The following is a 27,057-nucleotide window of genomic DNA, read 5'->3' as shown; positions in this document are numbered from 1 at the left end:
TATGTCCTCTAAGGGGCACGACTATGTATCATGAGAAAATGCAGAAGGTCGTGATCCTGAGACCCTGTCAGGACCTAGATACATGGTGAGCACGCGCAAGCGCCAGCACAGCCTCACGGGCCCCTGGGGATCCAGGCTTGCAGCAGCCATCTCCTCACACCCCCGGATGCACTCTGGAACCTGACGTGAGGCTAAGGAAACCCCAGAGCTAATGAACTTGCATCTTCTGGCGAACACTACAATTAACGCACCGCAAAGTGCAGCTGCTTGGTAATTAGATTGAGGAACAAACACAAAACACTTGTCCTGGGAAAGTTACTGTCAAACTTCTTCTGTAGGTTTCCTAGCAATTAAACTCACTTGCTCATTTCTTCTGGGGGAAAAAAAAGTATTTATTACTTCCATTTAAACTAATGCTGTAATGATCGGGGGTATTATTCATGAGATCTCTTGCCATTGCGCTCGAAGCCGCCAGTCTGCTCTGCCAGGGCTGGCACCAAGACGCTGCTGGCAAGCAGCATCCGTTAGAACAGCATGGCTTCTCGGCATCCTCTTTCTTCCAGGGGAGTTTACTATGGGAGGGCACTAGGGGTGAGGTCCAGCAACTGTCAGTCTGGCTGTCCAGCTGAGATGTGGTGTCCCACAGAGCCACTGGTGCCCTGGAGTGACACTTTCGAGAACATGCGATTTGACTCCAGCTTGGGGCAGGGACTGTCCACTATAGGTAAGAGTGCTGACTCCGACTTCTCTCTGTCAATTCCAAGCACCAAGAACACTACCAAGATACAGCTGTGTTCTAGGCTGCAGACCAAGTCGAGCCAGGAACTCAACGGCTCCCTTGAGGTTTGGCATGCCTCCTTTGGAAAGCCAGGGTAGTGTGGGCCACAATTCAGCTACTGATGAGTCAGGTTCCTACATACAGGGTCTCACTGAGTCCCCAGCACACAAGAACACAAGGCTAAGCCCTCTGCATGAGCAATTTAAGCCTGTATGCAGATTGCATCCAGTAGGGTGATCAGAGAGGTTGCATGATTTGCCCTACGTCACAAAGCTATGAAGACCTGGAACAAAAACCAACAAGACTGCTCCAGGGCCTAGGCCCCTAACTGCTAACCTCAAGGACTGTCTGCAGCCACGGAGACAAAGAGCCAAGTCCTTCGCACCAAGGCTGTCCTGAGAGCCCTGAGTCTGTCCCCACTGCTGTGGCAGAACAGTGATGATCTCCGCCACTCCTGGTTCATACGTATGGCTCATTGCCATCACACGGACCACTTACCATATGCCAGGTACTCTGCTGCCTGCTTTACCTTTTGGCATGGAAACTACAATTACCTTCCACAAAAGCAGCAGCTAAGAGTTCAGAGAAGCAGCCTGAGCAGGAAGTGGACGGGGCGGAGGGGTGGCCATCTATACTTAACTTTTATTTCCCCGTTTATTTTTTGCACTATATATAAAATTCAAAAGATAACAAGAAACCATTCAGTGAAAATGCATGTCCCCAGCCACTAAAACAGTGTTCTTCCCGGAGGCTGTGGTATCTGCTGAGGTGCGCACACCAATGAGTCTGCGCTTGCCGAACGACCCTCTATTGCTGTTGTCAGGTGACTGCCATCTTGAAACGGTTGCGTTCCGCTGCATGTACACATAATAGAATATTTAACCAGGGGGCTAAAAATGGACAGTGAGATTGCTGCCCCGTTCTGCTGTGATCAACACCACAAGTCCTCGTGCATTAACGAAGACTCCACCTGCGGTGTGCCGGCCCCAGCTTTGCCTGAGGCAGGTGTCCAGACTTTGGAAAACAGACCCGGCCACTCACTGGGCACATCCTGGAGCAAGTGCGCACATTTGTCCAAGCTTTGCTCTCCTGGTATGGGGCAGCACCAGCCCACCATGCAGGACCACTCTGGGGCTGCTGTGACAACGCTCCCTCTTGTCATTCGGTATGCAGCTAAGGAGCAGGAGCTGGGGTCACTGGGAAGTTCAGTGTGGACTCTGGGCCTGGGGTTTGTCTTCAGCTGGATTACAGTTCCCACCCATCATAGTTTTCTCCATTTTGTTTGCAACCAGTGAGTCTGAACCAGAAGCAATAGAAGGGCCAGAGCATTCTATTGATAAATATAGATAGAGGATGTCTGTCTCGTTTATCTGCACTTACATGTCTATACTGGGTATAAAGAAACGGAATCCAAGAGCACAGCAGAGGTAGCAAGGTCTGGAACTGTGGCTTTCCCAGGATTTGCAGCTGGTTCATGAGGCCTCTCAATCTCTTCCTAGCTTCATCCCTGGCCACAGCCTGCAATCTAGACACACAATCTATAACCCACACACACACTCCATCCTCCTCTCTGCTGCTCCCCCCTGCCCCCGGCCCTCTCACTCGCTCAGCTCCTCCCTGCAACACTCTCCCCACTCACTCCAGGACCCACTGCCCCTTGCTTGCCTACCTTCCACTTGTCCTGTTTGCACCTGCTTAAACATCACCTCCGCCAGGACGACCTCACTAACCTCCCTGCCGCAGGATGTGGTAAATGGGTGTGCACCTTTCTCAGTCACCACTAAGAACTAGATGGGTCCTAAGTCATAGCAATGCCTGGGAAGGGATGCTGGGTTCAGCTGCAGGGAGAAGTGAACGCACATGGGCACAGAAACATGGCTCAGGCTAGGCCCCTCCTGTGGGCAGCCTGCTAAGGAGACAATATCGTCTCTCCAAGAAGAGAATGAGATTTCAGCAAGAAACTATCATTATGACATGAGGGTAGGGGAGGGCTTCTTAAATAAGACAGGCAAGAGAGCTGAGCATAAAAAAAGATGACTGCATTTGACAACAGTACAATACAGACCTTCTGTTTACAAAGACGAGCACCTGACAGAAGGTATTTGCCACACTTAACTCACCGAAGAAAAGGCTCGGCGTAAAAATTAACAGTTACAAGCAAGCATGTCATAGAAGAGAAAACAAAAATAGCCTGTGAAGATGTGAAAAGACCGTATACAGAAAATGTAAATTAGCACCAGAGTAATAGAACACTTTGCACTAGAATCCTCCACGTACAGGCAACAGGAGATGTCGATGAGCCTGGGGACTCATCGACATGGCAAGAGGCGGTGTACACAGGAAGGAACACAAGGGATGGACTCAGTAGATGTGGAGAACATAAAACATGCATTGATCCAGCAGTCCAGTGATTCTGCTCCTCAGAATAGACCCTCAAAACTCTTCACAAACTACCAAGAGATAAATAGGAATATGCTTCTACCAGCACTGCTTGTAATACCAAAACCTGGAAATAACCCAAATGTCTATTAATGATCAGATAGACAAATTAGATATAGTGTGAGGCAATAAAAATGATTAATATATCTACATCAAATGGATGGAGAGCCCTAGTGGACAATGAGAAAAGCAGCCACAGAAGCATTATTACATATATACAAGGTTTACAAAGAGGCCGGCCAAACATCTATCACAGATCCAGGGTGATCAAATAAAGCCAGGGATTGGCCAGAACACAATCAAAATAGCAGTCCATTACTCTCACAGGATAGAAAACGATCAGAGTTGAGGGCATGGGAATCCCTTATATTTCTTAACCGATTGTGGGCTCCAGGGATTCCTTTGATCATTATTAATATTTTTGGTTGGAAATATGCATTGCAATCATGTATAACTTCCAGTTTTTAAAGGGTGATTTGAAGGGGTTGGCAAGGTAACTCAGTCAGTAACGTGCTTGGTACGCATGCACAGGAACTGAGTTCTATCCACTACACCAATGCAAAAAGCCTGGGAAGAGATGGGAGGATCCTTGGGCTGGCTAGTGGCCTAGTCAAAAAAGCCCTGTATCCCAGTAAAAGACCTTGTCTTAAAAAACAAGATGGATGGCTCCTGAAAAACAACATCTGAGGTTGATCTCAGGTCATGCATACACATACATGTGTGCACATACCTTCATGTTCCTGCACATGTGTGCGTGTACACACACACACACACACACACAAACACACACACACACACACACACACACACACACACACACACACGGTAACTTTAAAAGAAATGCAGTGGCCACTCTGGCAGAGGCTTTGCTTCTGCAGAATCACAGTTCCCAACCTTCCAGGCCCGCAGGCTGGTGCACACCTACCCTGCAGATGCTAGAAACAAGACCCTGGGCCCTGGCTTACAAGTCCAGTTATAGGTGACATGAGCCAAGGGGCCCTGTTTCTTCATTTGAAATGAGCAACAGGCAAAATGTGTGTCATGTGCTAGAGATTCCATGAATATTTACCAAGTGAATCAGCAAATGATGTACACATGCATGTGCGCGCACGCGCGCGCGCGCGCGCGCACACACACACACACACACACACACACACACACACACACCAGCGCTTGAAGCATCAAGACAGAAAGTTCTCTGCTCTATTCCACCCAAACTTTTGGTATTTTAATGTTGTAGATTTTCTATCCCAAATGTCAGTTTCCCTTCCATTTTCCCTTTTACTGTCACAACAAGCACACGCGTGTTTTCCATGGAATTGTACCAAATGGCACCTCTCATATTTTGTAAACCAAATACATACAAACTCCTCTCTCATCCAGTATTAGTCACACTTCTGTCATCATAGTGAAGTACCTGGGGCAATCCCCATGTAAAAAGAAAGGTTTGTTTTGACTCATCATCCTGGACAGTTAAGTTCAAGATCAGACAGCCTCAGTGCTTTGAGTCTCTGGAAGTACAATGGTCATGGTAGGAATACAGGACAGGAAACACCACTCACATCACAGTGAGGAAACAGAATCTCCCTCAGGGACATGCCCCATGACCTAAGGTCTTCCCTCTAGGCCCGCCCAACATCACCCCTCCAGGACCAAGTCTTCAACACACGGACATTCAGGGGAAATTCGACATCCAAACTGTAGTGGGCCTTCCTGTCAAATTCTCTCAGGGCTTTCCTGCTCTGATCTCACACTTGATGCAAATGGCCAATCCTCAGGTCCTACCAAGGGAAGACATTCCCAGGGTTAAAGAGAGACAGAGAGGGAAATGGGGAAGAATCAATCCTCACCCCCTAAAGGAAGGGTCTGTAGGGGTGAGCACTAAAAGAGGAGCTGATCCCTCAGGCACGTTGGGTCCATTCTAAGCCACACTTCCGGCTTGGCAATGACACTGACTGGCTGGGCACCAGAAAAAAAAGCTAAAACCTAGCAAGAAATGGGATGGTGCCTTGCTAAGTGCATGGGCCTTAACACCGAACAGCATCCCCTGAGCCTTCTGTGGTAAAGTGGAGCATAAATGAAATAATATACATAAAGATTCTTACAGAACAGCGCTGAAAAGTCCCTATATCCCGAATCACTTCCATTTGCACACAGTTTGATTTTTAATTGGGCTCATCTGAAATGACATCATCACAGGTGCACTGGCATCATGAATCCACTATGGCACATGGACATTCCACTGGCAGTGATGCTGTGGGACTCACCACATGCCACTCTGAGGGCAGAGTGCATTGTGAGTGCCATCTGCCCTAGCTCACCTAATGGGATTCCTGTGAGCAAACAGGCTGGGGTATTCATGAGGGGAATAGTCAGGCCAAGCAGCAAGAGTCAGGGTAGAGAAACTTTTATAGGCACAAACTAGCCCCAAAGGTTGTCAAATATGGCCAGGGTGAGCAAAAGCAGCAGGGGTCTGTACAGGCTACAGTAAAAGAGCTGTGACCTCCAGAGCAACTGGCGCCAAATGGGTCAGGACCCTGGACAGCGCCATCTGCTCGGGGCTGGGCGTGGACTTTCATCAGCTCACTTCCATGCCCCACCACAACCAGCCAACATAGCAGGGGGCTTCCAGTCCCTCCCTATACCATAGAAGCCTCCCAGCACCCTAAACATGGTTTTGCATTACTGAGCCCACATACAGCCTCTGCATCCTCAACACAGTGATTCATCTGATGGAAACTGTAATCCACTCAGCATCTTTGTGGAATTAATGATAAAGGGCAGACTAGCCAAGAACTAAAGCCAACTCCAGGAAAGGTGGAAGAGCATCATGTCAGAACAGAGAGGCACACTTTGGGGCCTGTTCCAGGTTCAGAGTTGGGGAAATGAAGAAGATGGGCTAGAACTGTTTCTGCAAGATGAATCATTCTTTCTAGCTCCCTACCCCCTCCTAGATCAGATGTCAGACCACCAGCACCCTCATCTTTCCCCACATCTCTCCTTTGTCTTTTTCAAAAATTATTGTACACTCTCATGTCTACATCCATGAATTTGCCCTTCACGTCGTCCCAGGCACAGGGCTGAACTATAGTGAGAAGAAAAGCAAACAGCCTGCTCTTCTGGGCATGACCACCTCTACGGGAGCCCAGTGGACATCAGAGACAAGTCCCCATGAGTGGCAGGCTAAGCCAATGGACTGAGGACGGGTGAGCACATGACTAAGATGCCGCTCTGCTGAACTGGGGTCGGGGAAGACATCGTTCCTGGAACATTGGCTATGTGAGCTACACGGAAGTGAGAAGTATAATGAGAAGACACGAGAGGGTCTGGGAAAGTGCCTCCAGGCATCACTCAGTCTTCAGGAATCCCAGAAGGCCAGACAGTGAGCAGGCTAGAGAGCTGGCCTTCTGTGCCCCCACTCCCCGTCCCCCCACCCCCCTGCAGCTGTGGCTCCTCAAGCTGCCTCCAAAGGCCCCAAGGAGAATGGCATATGCAGGCCAGAGACAAGAGGAATCATGGCACCCGAGAGGAGCAGAATCGAAAAGACCTGTGCAGACTAGAGTACAACATGCCCCTACCCTGGTGGTGCCCACACCTCCCACAGGGCTCAGCATCGACAGGAGGACTCCAAGGTTTGGTTCCTGGGGTAAGGCTTGATTTCTCAGAGATGCCTTGGGGCACATCAGTGCTATTACAGGGTCTCCAGCTCCTCCCATGGGACCTGAGGCTGAGCAAATGTCAGAAGGAAAGGCCAGTTCCTGGGTATGCCAGCGAAGTCCCTGGAGCCTCGAGCCACCCTTGTCCCCACCACCAGCACATTTTTATTTCAACACAGTAACTGTTTGCTCTTTGAGTTCTTCCTGGAAGGCTCCAAACAGTTTATTTGTTCAAGCACCGAAGACAGCATCCCAGACTTAGGGAAGCAAAGTATTTAGGCAAATGCAAACATATGCTGATTTCTTTCTTAGTTACATTCCTGGCAAAGGGATTATTTCACTAGGAGACAAAGCCGGACTTTAAAGAGTTGCATAGTTCCATCAGAACCTCAGCTAAGGGGGTTTCCAAGCCTCACAAGTGCCCATCAACTTTGAACAGGTAATGGGGTCATTGTGGCTATAAAGGTGTAGCATAGAGTTTCTTCTTCTTTTTTTTTTTTTTTTTTTTTTTTTTTTTTTGGTTTTTCGAGACAGGGTTTCTCTGTGTAGCTTTGCGCCTTTCCTGGGACTCACTTGGTAGTCCAGGCTGGCCTCGAACTCACAGAGATCCGCCTGGCTCTGCCTCCCGAGTGCTGGGATTAAAGGCATGCGCCACCACCGCCCGGCAGCATAGGGGTTCTTAAGAGAACCACTTTGAATCCTGGCTACTAATCACACAAACATGCATGTAAGATAAAACTGCAGACATGAATCCATACCCCCAGCAGACTGGACTGGACACAGACACAGAGACTGGTAAACTAGGAAGAGCCGGCAGGCTGGGCCGGGGTCAAATCCTGGTTATGATGTTGTGCTACAGCTAAGCACAGTGCTAAACTTAGGAAGCCTGAGTGAAGGGCACGTGGGCTCCTTCTGCATTAGTTCTCATGATGGCACGTGACTGTCAATGATCTCCAAATAAAACCTTTCTGAAGCACAAATCATGGAAACCGTTTTAATCTCAGGACTCAAACTGATCTGTTTACAGAGAAGCTTTCCGCAAACAGGAAGCGGTTTCTCCGAAGCCCACTTTTGTGGTTTCCTAACAAATAAATTATGCTGACTTCCTCAGAAGAGGTCTTCCAGGAAGCCACACACAGCCATACAGTGTCCCCAGGCCCACCAGCTAAGGAATGCCTCCTTCTGCTCTTTGCCCTGGCCCAAGATCCTGAAACAGGGCAGACCATGGTGGATGTAAATAAAAAGCCAAGGCTGGACCACCATCCAGCAGGAGGGTACCCTTCGGAGGAGAAGATGCCAAGAAGACCCAGGCAGGCAGCCTCGACCACTGCCTGTATGCAGCTCTTCAGATCCCTGCCAGCAGTTTATTAATATTTTATTGAAAATCCTAAGATGATTCAAACTTCAGCTGTCATGATAAGGTGATGTTGCTAGGCAACTTTAGTGCCTATCTACATACAGATCTGTTTTTGCAGCTCTTCTCCGATTCACGAAGCTCAAGGTTGGGCCCTACCACTCGGAGGAAAACTCAGCCCAGACCACCAACATGGATCTATACCCTGACAGCACCCCAGTACTGGGTCCCACGGTTGAAGCCTCCGGTATTAAGGCTATCAGCATCCGGCTGTCCCTGAAACCGCGCCTCAGCCCCACCCCCCACCCCAGACTCACCATACTCGCTGTCATAGAACATGACGAACTTCTGCCAGCGCAGTTCTGTCACCAGCCTGAGCATGACGTCATTGAGGCGGACAGGTGGTCTCGAAGCCAGTGTGTAGGCCTCACCATCGGGGCTAGGGTTCAGGTGGCAGGCAGTACGTGGTGAACCCCCAGGGTTGCGCTGGACAAAGAGGTGTGGGATGTGCATGGCGTCTGTGAGGGACTGCAGGGCGTTGGCAGATGCACAGCCTGTGGATGTGACCAAGGCCAAAATTCCCTGGGTCATGAGGTCACAGGCTGGAAAGAGAGGAAAAAGACAGGGAGAAGTCAGCGCGGGGCACGGGCGTCGTTCCCACAGCTCCACCCAGCAGCTCGTGCCTGTGGCCCTGAGATGTCTCCCCACACAGACCAAGAGCCTGCCCCAGGCAGGCCAGCTCCCAGACAGGCCAGCAGCTCTCCTTAGTTAGTTGCTGACAACCATAAGTCACTGTGAATACTGAGAACCTTGGTGAAACATCCGTCTATACAGCTCAGGCCCACTTAACAGATGAAGAAAGAAAGAAGGTCGGAAGTGGCAGGATCATTCGCCCCAGTCTAGTCAAAGGAGGGCGGTACAGCAGGGAATCCAACCCAAATCTCCCGAATTCGCTAAACAGAACTCTCAATTAGACACTGTTTCTCACCTTGGGGCCGGTAGCCAAAATGCTGGGGAGGAGCCAAGGACTCATGCTGGGGAATCTTTATGTCCTTTGTCATGGCAAAGAATACAATCTGTGCTCTGCAATTGTTGCCTGAACTGAAGTGCTTGAATCTGTAAGACCTGGATGACATCACGATGTCAGGAAGACATGTACTTACCCCAGAGGACCCTGAATAGGGAAAGGAAGTGGGCAGGAGTCTCAGTCTCCAGGCCAAGTCCACTTGAGTCCTATCATAAGAATACTGGATCAAATCCCAGATGAAGTGGTTGGCTCCAGAAGCCCAGGGTTGTTCAAAAGCCACTTGACAATCACAAAGGAAGATGCACCCGTATTTCAGGCAGTTACCAAGGGCACGGAGGAGAAAAGAGATGGAGATTACAATAGCCCTTTCTGGGACTAACACACTCAGGAGCCTGGACTTTCGAAGACACCCAGTGACTACAAACGGCACCACCGTTAGCCACAAGCTCACACCTTTTAGGGACATCAGAGGAGGTAGAGAGATCCTACTCCCCACACCCCAACTCCCTGAACCAGTTTGGAAGCAAGCATGTCTTATGAATGCTTTGTGTGATGGCGGGAATGTGGGAAAGCAGATGCGGTCTCAAAACACAGCCTGTGAATGGCAGCCAGCCATCTGCTGCACGCAGTAGGCTTTGAACAACTTTGACAATGCAGTTCCTTCGTGGGAGCCCTGGCATTTATGTAATGCTTCAGACAGGGCTGAGAAGGAGGTGAAAACAAGAGAGCTCACCCCAAGTGGAAGGAAGGCTGGAAAATATGCGAGGAGGAGGAGGGTGTCCCCTTCACTGACTGGCACCAACGGCAGCTGCACCCAAACTATGGCTTTGCCCTACACACTGGGGAATATCATATATGATAACTCAGGCCCCAGTTCCCAATGATTCCTCCACTTCCCATGCCAAGGGCTGGAGTTGGGTAAACCAAGGGCATGAGGTCTTTCTCAAGGATCTCATAGCCACCCAAATGTTCTGCCCCTCCATCCTGGCTTCACAGAAATGCAATCGCATTGTGCCTGTTTAAAGACATCCAGGGAGGACTAGGGAGGTGGCTCAGTGTGTAAAGTCCTTGCCACACAGTCATGAGGACCTTAGTTCTGGTGCCCAGCACCCACAAACAACAGACAACTCAGTGCTTAGTTGCCTGTAGTTCTTTGAGCTTCCTGCTCCATCCATGTTAACATGTCTATTGGTGTAGTCCTTGTTCAGCTCATGTTCAGGTAGTCATGTTGATGAGATTTCATGAGTGTAGCTTCTAACATCCTACAATAGAAGCCACAATCTCAAGGCAAACTCCCTGTTCCTCAGGCTCTTACAATTGTTCCATCCCTTCTTTCAAAATGATTCCTAAGCCTTAGGTGCAGGAGTTATGTAGAAGACCTGTCAGTTGGAACTGAGCTCCACAACTCTGTGTTTTGATTGGTTGTGGTTTTCCGTAATTGTCTCTATCTGTTGCAAAACTACAGGCAACCTAGGAATGCTGAGACATAGTCTTCCTCAGGGAGAGCACACCAATTTGTTAGCCAATACCAAAGGGTCAGCCCTGAAAACACATACATACAAATAACATTGTACAGACTTAGCAGGTTGTATTTGTGTGTTTAGAAACACACACAAACACACATATGTAACAACAATTAATGAAAAAGGAAGCCATGAGTTTGAAAGAGAGAAAGGGGGCATGTATATGAGAGGGTTTGGAAAAAGGAAAGAGAAAGGAGAAATGATGTGATCGTATCATAATCTCAAAAAAATAAAAATCCAATTTTTTAAAAGCCAACACAGTGGTGCACACCCATAACCCCAGCACCAGGCAGGCAGAGACAGGAGGAACCCTGTGGCTTTCTGAGCAGCCACACTAGATAAGTCAGTAAAGCTCCAGGTTCAGTGAGAGACTCAACCTCAGAGACAGAAGCCAACATCTGATGTTGACCGCTTGCCTCTACATGTACTCAAACACATGCGTGTGACACACACACGCATGCCTACCTGGGGGAAGTCCTGAAGGCACACCATGCCTGCACTTTGTATTCTTCATTCTCTCTCTACGTTCTAGATTGCCCCACCCCCTCAGCTCTGGAACTCAACTTCAGGCTCATTCTTGCTTCAGGACTGAGTCAACCTTCCCAGGCTGGCCAAGGCCTTCTTCCAAGATCCCCACAGAAGATCTCCCTGCCACAGCACTGCACATTGCCTCTAGAGCCACCTGACCATCCTAGAGACCCTCAAGCTCAAGGAGGACAAGAGTGACCTCTGCCACACTCACCATTTGTGCGCGCGCGCACACACACACACACACACACACACACACACACACACACATATACACACACACACATCCCAAGCACATACAGAGGGCGAGGCACGGCAGTTCATAAAGATTTGTGCAAGGAGACTGTGGATCTGACGTTTTCATGCTCTGTGGTCCTCAGTCCTCTCTGGGCACCTATCCAGACCACAGGGACAGTGATAGATCTTAAGGCAGAAGACAACACTCAGTGGTCCCCAGAGAAGACTGCAAACTCTCGGAAAGATGCAAATCGGTGTGTGGTTATGGAAGTGCTATGTGCTGACATCACACGTGGCCTCTACAGCCGTGCACCAAATACCACAGTACTACGGGGAAGTACTTGTCATAAAAAGGTACATGAAAATCACACGAAAATATATGTATTATGTATTTTACAATATCAGTTAAATAAAATTCAATATGCATGAAAGAAAGATCAGAAGGAAAAAAGGCAAAATGTTCAAAGTGAAAGCAATTTGGGAGTGCTTTTCTTTTTTTTTTTTTTATTTTCCTATATTTTGCCAAAATTTTATGCCATGAATAGGTACTTGACTTTTCAGAAGCAAAAAGAGTCCTCCAGTAATGGATAAGCAGGAAAGCATGGAGGAAGAAGGGCTACCATGTGAGAATTCCCTCTGAGCCAGACGCTGTTGAGTATTTGATACGTGTGGAGCCATGTTGTTCTCATTATAGCCATTAGGAAACAGACTTTGGCTTCTGCTTCCCAGATAATGAAATGAGAAGCCACACAAGCATCAAGTGATGGGGCTAGACTAAGGTAAAGTACCAGTCCATTCCCATATTGCCAAAGACATGTTTGGAATGCTTCTGAAACATCATAGTCAAGAGAAAAAATTAGACGAAAAAATGCACGGTGATTACAGTGTGATAAAAGCATGCCTTCGAATAAGGCAAGACACACAAATGGCTAAGGCCCCATGATGGTGAATGGATTGTTCTTTGATTCACTGTCTCTTCAATACTAAGACATTGCATTAAAATCTTTTCAAATAAATTGAACAGTGCAGGGCTTAATGGTCAAGGAACTCCATCTCCCACACCCTTCCTACAAGCCATCAGTCACCCTTGGCTTAGCACCCATCTGCCCAGCTCCCTCTTAAGTCACCACCTGACTTCTATTGTAAGTCAGCTCCCTAGTCTATATGCACCAAGCTCTGAAGTCACAGAACTTTGAGCCTCAGTTTCCCCATTTGTACATACATGCCACTGAACACCAAGGTTTGGTTCCTGCCCTCCTGTCTATTTCATACATATGTCCAACACACCAATAACATGTGTGTCTCTCCCTGTGCACTTTGTATCTTCCCAAGACACATACTCTATGATCTGGCAAGAAGAAAGAGAAAGGCTTTCCAAGATGCAGGAGATGTAGTTGGCATCAGAATCTCAAATGAAGGTTTAAACCAATAGAAATGGGGAAGCTACACTAGTAGGGGACAACATGATTAAGACCCAGGGATTGGGGAAAATTGCTCACCAGCAGACCTTGGAATAACATAGAGTCTCCAAAGCACAAGTTCCCATTTTATCCATCCGGTCAGCAGCCATGTGGCCACGGGCACATGCCCTTTCTGAGCCTCAGTGTTCTAGTCAATGGAGATGAGAGTCTCTACTTACTGTTGTGGAATATTATTTTAAGATATGTTACATTTGTTTATGCTGTGGAACATTTGTTTAATGATGCAAAGACGTGCTGCATTCTTTTATATTGCATTTGTTTTTTATTTATATTGCATCTGTGAATCTGTGTTACTGTGCCTGTCTAAAACACCTGATGGTCTAATAAAGTGCTGAATGGCCAATAGTGAGGCAGAAGAATGGACAGGCGGGGCTCACAGGCAGAGAGAAGAAATAGAAGGAAAAATCTGGGAGGAAAAGGAGATAGAGGAGCAAGAGAAAGAAAGAGGAGGACACTAGGGGCTACCACCCAGCCAGCCACGGAGTAAGAATGAAAGTAAAATACACAGAAGTAAGGAAAGGAAAAAGCCCAGAGGCAAAAGGTAGATGGGATAAAGTTAAGAAAAGCTGCAAGAAACAAGCCAAGCTAAGGACAAGCATTCATAAGTAAGAAAAAGCCTCCATGTATGATTTATTTGGGAGCTGGGTAGTGGGCCCCCAAAAAACAAAAGAGCAAACACAATCAACAATATTTTGGCATTCCAACATGGGACTAGAGTAAAAGAAAATCTAACAACAACTTACACTGACTCAGAAGGCCAATCCTAAGTGCTTTCTCCACTCTGCACACAGAAAGGTGCCAAAGAGATATCAGTTTTCTCCCTCCCTACCTTCCCCATCAACACCTACACCCAAGTCATGCCCAGGACCTTAAGAAGTATTAGTTCTCAAGGGGTGTGGAGGCTCATCCCATCACTTTGGAGGCTGAGGCAGAAGAACTATCATGAGTTCAAGACCAGCCTGGGCTACATAGTGAGTTCCAGACTAGCCAAAGCTTACACAGCAAAACTCTGTCTCAGAAGCCCCCTTTTAAAAAGCCACCTCTGCTTCGGGAAAGAGGGAAACAGAAAACAGGTGACATGAAAATATTAGGGAACCAACTATGGAAAAGGAAGAGAACCTGCAGGAGGAAGCAGAAGATGGAAGAAGGAAGAAGAACAAGAAAATGCTATGATGAAATGTAAGCTAATTTCAAAAAGTATCTTTTTACAGAAAGTAGTCGTCATCAGATTTAAGAGCCACCCTGCCACTTCCCACCTGTGCTAACAGCCTCTTCATACAAGGGGCATGGTGGCCCCTCCTATGACCACCCACAGCACCACACGCACTCTAGAGCAGGGAAGGTTTTTAAGGCTGGAAGTCTCTCCCAGGCGCTAATGGAGAGGCCCAATGCGAGTCAATTTTCAATCCACTGTGAATGGTCGGCTAATTGGGGCACTGTTGAAATGATGATTATTTGGAGGCTTCTAACATAAAAATAATAAGATCAAAATACATCAGATCAAAGCCAAATCAGCTATTAGCTTAATCAAGGTTGTGTGAGATGGGATGTTACACAATTCATACAGTGCTTATGACGAGATGTTGAGGAGAGTCTGAGCCTGAGTCTGCTGCACAGGGACCCACTGTGGGGCTGGCAGAGGAGCTGGCCCTCTCAAGGGGATTGTTGTCTCCCCACCCACCTCACCCCAAATCAAGTACAGATGATAGCACCCATTTCACAGAGGGGTTCTAAGCTCAAGATCCAGGAGGCCCTGCTGTGCTCTGTCTTGTCCTAACATACATGGACTCAGCAGGCAGTAAAGCCTAGTGCAAGGACTCTGTGGGCCCAGACATATCCCTGCTCTTCTGTCTTTATGTGTAGCGTCCTACACAGTGCCGAGCATGTCGTAGGAACTCCTCAATCCAGATTTTCCAGCCTGGAGCTCAGCAGTGCTTCCACAGCTCTCGGGAGGATAACTGCCTTTGATATCATTCTTTTCTTCCAGTATCATATGGCCATAAAGCTGATTTCCGTCTTGATCACCATGCAGGTCTGATAGAGTGATAAGTGCTCCCTGAGCACAACTCATCGGCACAAGGAAGAAAGAAGTAGAAATGAATTGTAATAAGCAGCAGCTCCAGCTCCCGGCCCGGGAGTGCACAGAGTCTCCACAGAGGTCTCTAAACTAGTCAGTAGCACTAGATTGCCAGAAATGAAGAGGAGGGAGGCTGCTTGGGGCCCTAGATTCACAATCACACTCCCACCAGCCTCCTCTGAGAAGATGTCCGCAGCTGAGCATCTGGGTAGGACAGGTCAGGTGTAGTACTGACCACTTCACAGAACAGACTTTGGGTAATGTCCACCCTAGGTCCTTTGGCCAGGACCAGACAAATGAAGAAATCAGAACCAGGCTGCCAGGTCCTTCCACAGTCAAGGAGGGGAGGAGACAACGAAATGGGGTCCAAGGTTCACAGCTGACTCTGCCCAACCCTTGCTTGGACAGACAGGCCTGGGGCCTGTTCCCTAGGGTGGGATGCCTCGCTCAGCCCTGATTGGGGGGGGGGGAGCTTAGTCCTGCCTCAACTTGATATGTCATGTGTTGTTGACTCCCATGGGAGGCCTTACCCTTTCTGGGGCGGGGGCAGAAAGTAGATATGGGGAGGGAATGGGAGAAAAGGGAGGGGAAACTGTAGTTGGTATGTAAAATAAATAAAAAAATATTTACAAAAAGAAAGAAAATGCCTGTTGCAGCAATCTTCACACTCCCAGGGGAGGAATGGGAAAGCAGGAACAAGGCCTGTCCCCACAGACAGAGTTCCTCAGCTCAGTGAACCCTGGGTACCTGCCTGCAGGTGAGTGCTGACGGAGAGCAGCCTTTCGGGCATGGATGTCATTCTGGGCAAGGACACTCTTCTCCAACCCTCTGGGGTTGGTTAGAAAGCTTCCAGGCCCCTGGTGGGTGAGACAGTGCCCCAGGGCCTTCCGCTGGAGGAGATTCACCCATCTGGTTTGTCTCACCCAGCAGAGACGCTGGCCATTGTCACCCTCGTGTTGTCCTCTTCCGGGCTACTCGGAATGTCACAAGGCCAGGGATAGCCAGCCACTCATGCTCCCCCTGAGAAACCAAACCCGAAGGCTGAACAGGCCAAACCTGTCCTTGCCAGCCTGCTCCTCTGAGGTCACAGGCCTCCAGCATAGCAGCCCTGCGTTAACTGGCCTCTGGGTTCCATGTTAATGAGCAGCAGAATGTCTCCAGAAAGACAGGCAAGAGAGGGCCTTCACCTGGAGCGGTGGCAGCCTCCCATAGGTCCTTCGGTTCAGCCCGGCTTTGCCAGGCTCAGCTGGTCTCTGCAGGGGGCAGAAGGGAGAAGCAGGCTGGCAGCAGACCCAGCAGGTCAGCCTTGCCCACCCCGGAGCAACGGTCTCCACAGGCAGTCCAGCACCTCTGCCTTCCTTGCCCACCATTCCCACAAGCAGTGGTGGAGCTCTTGGGGCAGCTCATGCCCTCTCTCTCCCCAGCCAGCCCTGCCACCTGCCCTGCCCTTCCTCCTTTCAACTGGCACTGGCTTTATGAATATTTGAATTCTAATGGCTAATGCTTTAAATTAAGGTAGCATTTATAAATACTTGATAGCCCATGAATAATTGACCAAATTTGGTATTGTCATAACTCACAGTAAATTATTGATCTATGGAAAATAAATATTTTTCATCTTTTATTAAGACATGTAAAGGGTAAACAAAACCACAGGCTGGGAAGACTTTGGAGGCAGGGCTGTAGAAGGCAGGCCTGTGCCGGATCTGTGGTCCTGAAGCACACAGGTCCTCTCCCAATGCTCCCAACGGGACATGAAGCCACTACCCAGCCATTCACCGCCTTCTTCTTCACTGTCTCCCTCCCTGGTCTCCTGGGACCCAGCTCCATGCTGCAGTTCAGCTAATGACTGTGTTTCACTCTTCAGAGACAAACTGGAGGTGATCTTCACAGGGTAATCAACCCCCTGCCTGCAGGTTTCACACCCACCAGCCTTTGGGCCAAAAGCTGAGGAAGGAAGCTCCCAAGATCAATCCTGCAAAGGCCTGACTCTCGGCCTTCTTCCACATCCAGAGTTTAAGTACTCCCACATCCTATATTTAAGGACAACGGAATCATTAGGCCTCCTTGCACATTTACTTCTGAGCATCAGACCCTAGCCCTGTGGAAGCTTTTACAGTGAATGTTCCAGTTCAGAACCCTCTTCTGCGTTTCTAACTCCAAACCAGTCCTGACCTGATAAAAACCAGTGGCAACTCACACCTGACACCACAGAGCTCCCAGGGGTATGGGAATGCTCCCCCACTTTCAGGAGAGAGGTATCCCCAGCATCTGTTCTTGACCAGTCTCTCCCCACAACCCTGGGCAGCAAGCCTTCAGCGAGTCCTACATACTTCATCTCCCAAATGCACTCTGAGTCTCCTGGATTTCCTCCATTCCACTGCCACGTCCTTGGCCCACACCACATCACCTCTGCAGCAGTCCTGCACACATCTAACCTCTGAAATAGACACATGGTCTTCCCATACCACAGCGACTGGGCCCTCGGGAAGCACCAACCACAGTGTGCTGGGCCAAATATAAAAACACATTAGCTTCCTAAAGTCTTCAAAGCAAAATGGAAACCCTGACAGTCTCCACAGCCTTGTGCAATCTGCACCAGGTGCCCTGCACCCTAGGGAGCCAGAGTGTGCACAGACAGACACCTGGGTATCCAGTTCTTGAGGTTCCTAGGTCTCCCTGAGTACTCCAAGAAATACGTAGTGTTCCTGCACACACTGTCTACCTAACCTCCTTCCATCTGCTCCATGGCTAACCAGTCCTTCCAGAGAACTTTTCCCAATACCCAATCTTCCTCCACTGTTATTCACTTCAGACCACTGACCAAGATTGACCACCGTGGAGTGTGCGGCCATTGCTCCCTGTCTCCTGCCCTTGCTACCGGAGTGCATGCAGAAGCACCTGGCACCCCGTTCTTCAGACCCTGGCCAGTGCCCATGCTGCAGAACAAGCAGCAATCTATCTAATACAAAACTACTCTAAAGCAGGAGTGGTAAGGGGGCTAGATTGCACAGGCAGAACCCAGAGCTTTCCAGTCGCCAAGCCTTCTAATGCCCGTGAGGGTCAAAGGAAAAGGCACAGCCTACCCATCCAGAAACTGGGAATTCTTAACACCAATCCGAATGCCATTCTAAAGAGGGGTGTCCAAGTGACAGGTTAGAGGGGACAAGGGAATAGTAGCAAAGATAAGAGAACTGAAGCTCAACCCAGCTGAGCCAAGAGCAGCAGGACCAGAGGGTCCCGCAGGACTGCCCCTGGACTGTAGCCAGGGCAGGTGAGCAGCAAGCACAGAGGGCTGCCTGGAGCCAACTAGGAGGGTGGGAAAGAGTCAGCGGCGCCACGGGGTCTCTGGAGCCTCATCCCTCTGCCAATTAATGAATCAAAACCGATTCCCTGCTCCCGCAGGCTGGAAAGGCAGGGAACACTGGGTGGGAGTGTGCGGCTTATTTATAACTCTCCAGCTCCTCGTTAATGACTTTTACTGCTCCGCCAATGGAACACCAAGCTCCCGGGCGGGATTCACACAGAAGCCTGCTCTGGGGAAGTTATATCAGGACAGGCTGAGTCCCTGGCACGCCAGCATAGCACTTTCTTGTCTCGGAGAACCTCGAAAGCTCAAGGCCTCCTGCAGCTCTCTCAGCACCCAAGCACAAGGGTCCCCCAGGACTCCTCTGCAGGGCCTCAGGGAGGTCACCTCCCCTACCTGCTCCAAACTTCTGCCTCCCTCAAGCCAGCGGAGAAGGGACGTCAGTGCACCTTCCAAGCTCTCCGTTCTACAGACCCAAGTTCAGCATCCAACACGGCCCTGAAATACCTGCCATGGCCCCACTGCCTGGGAATCCAAGTTCATTCAGTAGCATCCACCACCACCCTCAATCCACACACCAGAGGACACCAGTCTGTTTTTCAAACTTCACATGCCCTGTGCTCTCAGCCTGTGGCATTCAGTGCTTGGACTAATCTGTAAGTTTGCACATGCTGGTTGCCTTTCCTACACTGTTCTTCCTCCTCTGCCTTAGATGCCCCCTGCTATTCCCCGCAACCTTTCCAAGTCCCTCTTCCCCTATGAAATTCCCCTTGCTAGGTAAAAATCAACCATTCCTGTCCCTGCACGTCCCAAGAATGCTTCGGCGAAGAAAGACAGAGGCAGATGGCTTTCTAGCCCTTCAGACGTAGGGCCTGACGCAGAGATGGTCACAGGACACTGGACGACAGGTTGTGTGTGCAGAAGCACAGATGGGTGCGTGCTAATCGTTTGGCACATCGGGGTTTCAAGGTAAGGTAACCCAGAGAATCAGAGGCAACAGAAAAATCAAGCCTTGTCCAAGAGTAGGGCTGGCCTTGAGTACTCCACAAGAAGAAGGATCCTGAGCGTCAGGGCCTCCCGGATCCAGACCAGAGCCTGTTCCTGTGTGGATGAGACAAGCAGCCCTCCACAACCTACTTTGTCTTATTTTGCTCAACTTGGAGGTCCAAGGTTGAGAACCTCAGCAACAGCAGGGCTGTGCTGGAGCTGTCAAAGGAAGGGGTGGACTAACAGCCCACCTGAGGACAACTGGATCCACGGAGTCCAAGCTGGAGCCCCAAACGATGCTGACGAACTGGCTCAGAAGGGGCAGGCAGGACCCGGGCAGCAGAGACACTCCAGGGACTCAGCTCTGGGGACATGGGCTAAGGAACAAAGGAATACAAACTGACAGGGACACCCCTGTGTGGCCACAGACAAGCAGGCTAGCCGAGGAGTCCCAGGGGAATGAGCCAAGGAAAACGTTATAGCTGTGCTTTGGTGGTAGAGAAGAAAGGTAATCCCTGCCATAAGACCCAGCAGGTGCAGGCCCACCCACCAGATCCCTGAAGTCCAGGCCTGCCTGGGAGGAAGGTGCTGTACCCCACTCTAGATAGGAGGATCGAGGGCAGGCAGCCAGGTTGAGTGCATTACCAAAACCCACAGAGGAGCCAGAGTTATATTTCCAAGCTGCCTGATTTCTGTTTCAGAAGACAGAAGAAAAAAAGCAATGGATAAAGTCTAAAGCCATGTTTGGTATGTGGTAAGTGTGCCCCAAAGGACTGCCTTCTGCCGTTAGTACGTGTCCTTCTAAGAGCGTGTCTAGAAACATAGCCAAGTTGGGAGGGGATGTTGAGGACTTGGGGCCAGCTCCATTCAGTGTGGATAGGAGGCTGTTTCACAGCACCACAGTGACAGTCCATGGTCATTGTTATGGATTGCTCCCATGTTCTGAATGCCTGGTCCTCACTGGTGGGTGCCAATGGAGGAAGTTAAGTCACTGGAGGCAGGTTCTTGTCTCACTCTGCTTCCTGACAGCCCTGAGGTGAAGAATCTCCTCCATCATGTGACATGCTCCTGCCGCCATGGTCTTCTGCTCAAGTACCTGAGACCAAGCAGCCATGGGTGAGGCCTCTGGACCTACGACTAAAATAAAACTCCTCCCTTAAGTTGTTCCATCAGTCACTTGGACACAGGAGTGAGACAAGTCACTAACACAGCAATTAACTTTATAGAAAAAAAAAAGGTTTTGTTTAGCTCTCCTTTTTGGAGGTTCTAGAGAATTACTTGCTGTCTGACACTCTGGGCCTCTGGCAAGGGCCAGACTGCAGAGCAGGAATCGGGGAGTAAAAGAGACCAGAAAGACTGGCATCCTCGCATTCTGATAGCATGTCTCCAGTGACCTAAGACACTCCCACAGGCCCTATATCTTCTAGGTTCCCAGCACCTCCCAACAGCACCACCCTGAGGTCCATGCACTCACAAATGAGCCTCTTGGGGAAGAGGTGTGTGAGGTTACAAACACCTCTAGAATCACAGCTCTCCTCATTAGAAAAGCCCAAGTCCCTCTTAATGGGACACTCACAGTCCAGCCCTAGCTCAAAGGAACAACAGTGTCCCTATGCCCGTGGCTATGGAGCTCCCAGAAGCAACACCTCCCCTGCAGGCAATGTCCAGCACACCCCTCAGCTAGCTCAGGGAAGACCTGCGCTACAAGCTCTTCTCCCGGCAACTCTGGTCTCCTAGCAACAGACCGTTCTGTGGTCCCTGGACACGAGGCCTGAGGAACCAGAGCTGAGCTTAAATATCCATGGCTAGCCAGATAACAGAGCCTGTCTTCAGCCTGCTCGCTCCCTCTGAATCTCCAAGATCACCTCTCCTCTGTGACCTCCTGAAAGGCAAGACCACCAGACACCTGGCCTCAGTCCTGACCCAATAGCTCCCCCAGATGTGAAACTGATACTTAGCTGAGGTTGCTATCACCCTTTCCCACCTCAGCCTATATTTGACTTCTTCTAGATCTCTTGAGCTATCTCTCCATGTTACCCTTCATGTTTTCTTGCTCGTTGGTGATTTCTCTCACTGTGTAGGACACATGAGTAGATGTGATGTGACCTGCAAGCATGTATATTGATGTAATGGGAGCCTTGAAATCATTATTCTACCACTGGTGTTCACACACACACACACACACACACACACACACACACACACACACACACACCCGAGATCAGGCCAACTGCTACAGAGAGCCCCAGATCCAGCATTTGCCCCAGGTCCTGCCTCCATCCATACCTACAAACTGGGTCTGCAGTACTTCTTCCAAAAAAGGCTGGGTAGTCCCGATCCTTCCAGTCTTCCCAGGCCAACTGCAGCTCCAACGCTTGTTACTGATCCTTCTTCTTGGCCATCAGACATCTAAGAGCAACTTCTGGTGCCCAGATTCCACGTAGGAACATGGAGGTTCTACTGTGGCAGCTCCCTGTGGCTTCCTGTGCCTGCTGCTTCCTGACTAGAAGTTAACATCAGTGTGCCCTACTAAGCTTCAGTCCACTGCTAAGCCCTTTTACCCACCCCCCAGACCCTGTGAAGTGCCTCCTTTTCCCCAAGGCCTCCAACCATCCTCCCTGCTTTATAGCTAATACAGCGCACAGTCACCTTTTGCTCATAGATCTGTGTTACTTCCTGGGCTGAGCTATCTAAGGACATCTCTGTCCCTAGCACCTGGTACAGCAAGACGATGCTAAGCGAACGTAATTCTGGCCCTGGTACAGCAGCCATCATGAGAACAGCCAAAGAAGACTACACTTAGCAAGTAAACCTTAGGTGAGGGGGGTCACCCTGTGGGCCTGTCTCTGGGACAAGCATCCAGAAGGATTCCCACACCCCTCGCCCCCTCCTAAACATACTGTGAGTGGCTGAGTCCTCCCTGGCCTGTCACCTGGTGGGGCCATGACTGACCTTCCTAGTGGGCACAGAGAGCTTACCTTCTTCTCAAGCAGGTAGTGTTGTGCCTACATTCCCAGTACTAGGCTCTACCCAACTAGGGTAGCCCCTGCTTCGCCCTCTACCTTTCTGTGGGAGCTGTGCTCAGCCCCCTAAATGTGAGCCTCAAGCTCAACGCTGCTAGCTTCACGGCACTCCCCAAATAAGATATGGGAGAGCTCCCTCTTCGGGGACCACCACGGGCCTAGCCCCTTTCCCTCTGCCAGCCTGCTGCTCCTCCTCTACCAGCTGCCACCAAGTCCCCACATTCCCTGGCGTTGCAGCCAAGGCCAGGGAGATGACTGGCAAGGGAATCCCATGGTGCCTCACTCTTCTCAGTGATGCTCCCCTCACCCACATCACCTGGCTAGACGAGAAGACAGGAGGGGAGGGAGCTCAGAGAGATGCTGTCCCCACCACTCCAGGTCATCCTGCCTAGACAAGCCCAAGCAAGCTGTGTTTGCGTTTGCTGGTCAAAGCCCTTACTCTGGGGACTGTGAACAGGTGGTGGATGGGACTGCTGAAGTGTCCCTTACACACTCGCTCCATCCACCAGCCCACAGAGGCTCTTCCAGGGACAGCCTTGGCGGGACAAGAATAGAGATCTGACCATCCCAGCTCTGCACTAAGTAGCCCAGGCTGGCCCCTCCATTCGTCCGAACCTTCTGCTTTTAAGCCTTACGTTGTAAAATGGAGGGGGGGGAGCAAGAATGGTGCTCATAGCACAAGCACCACAGGGCGGTCCTGAGATGACAGCCTAGGGCACAAAATATGTCCTGTGTAAATTCTAAAATGTCTCCCCCTTGGGAGGTGTCCATTATTCATTCGGTCTTTCACTTGTCACCAACCGATGCAAAGGGCATCCAGTAACACAAGCATGAATGTGTTTAACCTCTGAGGGTTGAGACATAAAGAATGACACTCCCCCGCCCCTCATAAACAGCTGGGGCAGCCTAGGGACAAGACTCCAGTTCTGGTGTCACACTGCCTGCGCTCAGAGTTTTTGTCTCATACTGTGTATGGCTCTTGCTGAGCCACCTCGCTATTCCTGACCTCAGCGCAGACTGTTAGTGTTGAGAATCACACGGGTTTATCCCAGGAATATCTCAGCACCGTCAGTGCGGCCGCCTTACCCAGAGGGCAGAGTGTGAGCCTCGGTCACCAAGGAAAGCACCCTAGCCATGTTTAAAAGCAAGGGAGACCGAAATCAGCCAGAGCCAGGCCTGGACCAATGGTTAACAAGACAGAACATCCACGGCCTTCCTGGGTTCATCACGGCTGTTTCTAGGCAGGGTGCCCAGGTGCCACAATGAAGTTGAAGAAGGGTAGGGGCGGATACCTGGCCCGCAGCTCCAGCCTTGCTTCCTCACAGCTCATTACTCCACCTGCCATCACGCAACACAGTCTCAGAGACCACGGAGCTGGTCCTCTGTTAGAGAGGGCCTGCGCCTGCCACAGCATCCACATGACTGGCTGAGAGGAACACTATCAGGCGCAAGGGTCTCTCGAGATGGAGACAAGGTGAGGAGGTGCTGGCCAAATTTCACAGTCAGCTTCCCTGGCCTGATCCCCCACTCCAGGGAAGCAGCAGGAGAGCCTTCGTGACTTGGGCACAGCCAAAGCATCCCTGACCAGGCAGGCTGCCCGCTGAGCCCCGGCTCTTAGATCTTCTGAGAAAGTGCCCAGCTGGCCAGGGACATTACCCATCTCAGCCTCCAGGTGCTTTGGAGCAGATGGGGAGAGAACTCAGAACTCTCCTACAGCCAGCCAGCAGGGATGAGAGGGGAATCTTTGCCAGTGATAATGAAAATTTTCACAGTAGCAGATGCTCAGGGAAAATTGAAAAACAATACCACGAAATTCACAAGCCCGAGAGAGGAACTTAAGAGAAACCTGGCCACCAGTGAGGCTTGATTTTCCCATCAACACCTCTCTTGCCCTAAGGAGACAGACTGGGAAGCATTTCTTTCCCAGCAAGTGCTCAAACTGCCCCCTGGAGCCCAACAGGAATCTCTCCAGTCACTTCCCGTGTTCCCAGTCTAAGGCTTATGCTGGAAACCAGAAAGGATGCAGATCCCAGCCCACATCCCCACAAACCGTCTAGAGGGTACTGGAGGGAACCTGGGCCCAGATTCCACAGTGGAAGGGGGTAGGAGTCACACAGCTGGAGGTGGCATGGGGACTCTCAGAGGACAGCTGCTGAGACTGTAGCAGGGAAAGAGGACAAGCCAGGCTAGCAGCCAGTATGAGCAGAGGCAAGGCACAGGGGCCTCCGCAGATCGGCAAGGAATGGGCCCGCACAGCCGGGGGAGCGGTGAGCCCATGCTGTTTGATGACGGGTAGATGGACTCCATAGGAGAGGGTTTTAATGCTCAGCTGAGGCCTTCTTTTCTTGATCCCAGAATCCATGAGGAGCTTTAAGGGGTTCCTTAACAGAAGCCATGCTCAGAGCTTTCTTTGGAAAGGTGGCTCCATGAAGAAGCAACAGAGAAGCTGACTCCTCTTGCCCCCTTCCCCTGACAATAAGGAGGGCAGAGTGCAGGGGGTGGGCAGCAGTGAAGTATGAGCCAGGTAGAAGCACAGAGGAAGGAGGGGAGGCCTAGGACGGAGACCCGAAAACCTAGCCATCACCGCAAAGCCCAAAGGACTGGATCAGAAGCCTGCCCAGCTTACATTTGATTTCTAGCATCCTCCAAGGCATTTGTAGAGGGTGCAGTCTAAACTTAGCAATGTGAGATCTCTTACCAGGAATGAACCTCCCCATGGCTAACGGAGGTAAGCAAGGCAGGAACTCAAGCTCATGCTGGTCCCCAAGCATAGCTTTCTGCCTCAGGCCAGGCAGTGGACCCAGGGAACAGGGCGAGATAGGAGGCAGGGAGGGCGGCCCATACCTGAAATGAACAACTCAGCTCTTCGGTCTTCAGTCAATATCTGAGCAGAGGCTTCAGAGAAAGGGTGAATCTGAGTGTCCAGGGATCAAGCAGTTGAGGGGAAGTGAGTCAGGGTGTAAAGGAAAAGCAGAGCCTTCATCCTGCTCTGCTCCCACAGAAGTCCCACAGAGCCCCTGCATCCTCAGGCCAAGCTGAACCTAGGGGCCAGACATGCCAACACACCTGGCAGCCAGTGAAAGCATAAGGACAGTGAAGGACACTGAGCTGTCAGAGAGGTGGCCCTGCAGTGTGGAGCAGCGCATCTCTAGGGACTGAGTTCAGAGGCCTAGCACTAGAATTGGTCACATCCAAGACTTCTGAATGGGACAGAGGGTGTAAGACATAAGAACAGGCAGAGCCCTGTCACCAAACTCTTCAGGCTGGGGGACACAAGTGCCACAAACTGGGCCCTTCCCTGGAGCCCAGCTAGAGAGTGGCAAGTGACCTTTTGTCCCTGCCAAAGCATCAGGTCCACAGCCAGACAGGAGAGAGCAGTGCCTGATCCATAATCAAATCAGTACCATCACCCGATGGACGCAGGCGCAGGCCACTTCTAATCCCCTAGGGCAAACACAGCTGAGGTTACAGGCTCTATGCTCTGACTCAGAGCCAGGCCTGGGGTACGCATGCCATGAGGCAGCTGCTTCTAGAAGGCAAAGTGTACGCCAAATCATGATGGGGAGGCACTGAGACACACAAATCCCACCATACCTTGATCGCTGTAATTTACATCCCCTCAAGAGATACTTTCCCTCTGGAAAAAGATACCCCACACAAAATGGCTGAGACTGAAAAGCACAGTAGGTGGATTGGTGGCCAGCTGCAGCCTGGCCATGGGAGTGCAACACCCCATCTCTACACCAGTACCTTCCCTGGAGAGAGGCTCAGTCTGGCCATGGGAGTGCAACACCCCCTCTACACCAGTGCCTTCCCTAGAGAAAGACAAATGGACAATGGTAGAAAGACAGTGGCCAGTGCCCACAGCAGAAGTGAAACAGGAAATGCAGGGATGACATGGCCCTCCAAAGGCTCTCCAAGTGTGCACCAGCTACACACACATGAGCTGCATGTGCACACACAGCTACTTTGGAGGAGTTCCCATGGGGTACAGATGCTACCCTAGTCACCCCAGCCAGCAGGACTTGTTGGGATGTGGGGAATGATTCTGGAGATACGGGCTAGAACTTTAGCCTACCTCTGCCCTATCTCCCAGGCCACAGGATGCTCCACCGCCATGAGGAGCAGCTTAGCTCCGCCCCTTCGGTAGGCGCTCCCCTCCCACATCCCAAACAGTTGCTCAATTCTGCACCAGACTTGAGGCTGTTCTCCAGTTGGTAACACAAGTGCAAGAACACAGTGATACAGCGAGCAAAACAGGCACAGAGATAGATCTAACTTTCTGGGCAAACTGCCCTGTGCCACGCAACCTCCCTCCTTTCCTCGTTGATCACTTGGCAATTGTGAAATAAAGATTATCGCATGACTCCATGTTCAGATGAAGACACTGAGTGAGGGAGGTCACTTGTTCAAGGTCACGCAAGAACACAATGGAAACTGAGTTCAGTCCAAGTAAATCCAACTTCACAAACCCTTGACTCCCCACTCTCCCAAATGGCATGGGTGAAGAGCAGGGACCAGCAACCAATAGGTGAAGATGGAAGACCAGTAGGTAAAGACTAGAAACCAGAAGATTAAGACCAGGAACAATCAAGTGGCCAGAAACAAGCAAATGGAGACCACAGACAAGCAGATGAAAA

General features: G+C 50.3%; 1 protein-coding gene across 2 annotated transcripts in view; it reads right to left on the bottom strand.

The window, feature by feature from the left end:
- Positions 1-27,057, bottom strand: part of Grid1 (glutamate ionotropic receptor delta type subunit 1) — a 731,151-nt gene that overhangs the window by 588,448 nt on the left and 115,646 nt on the right. For both annotated transcript variants that reach the window (XM_059274150.1, XM_059274152.1), the window contains exon 3: positions 8,545-8,829. In XM_059274150.1, coding sequence (XP_059130133.1) covers positions 8,545-8,829 — 285 coding nt within the window. The remainder of the gene's footprint in view (positions 1-8,544; positions 8,830-27,057) is intronic.

This window comes from Peromyscus eremicus, chromosome 9 (assembly GCF_949786415.1).
Source record: "Peromyscus eremicus chromosome 9, PerEre_H2_v1, whole genome shotgun sequence".
NCBI lineage: Eukaryota > Metazoa > Chordata > Mammalia > Rodentia > Cricetidae > Peromyscus > Peromyscus eremicus.
Note: the sequence above shows the minus strand (reverse complement) of the source record. Positions and strands in the feature narration are given on the sequence as shown.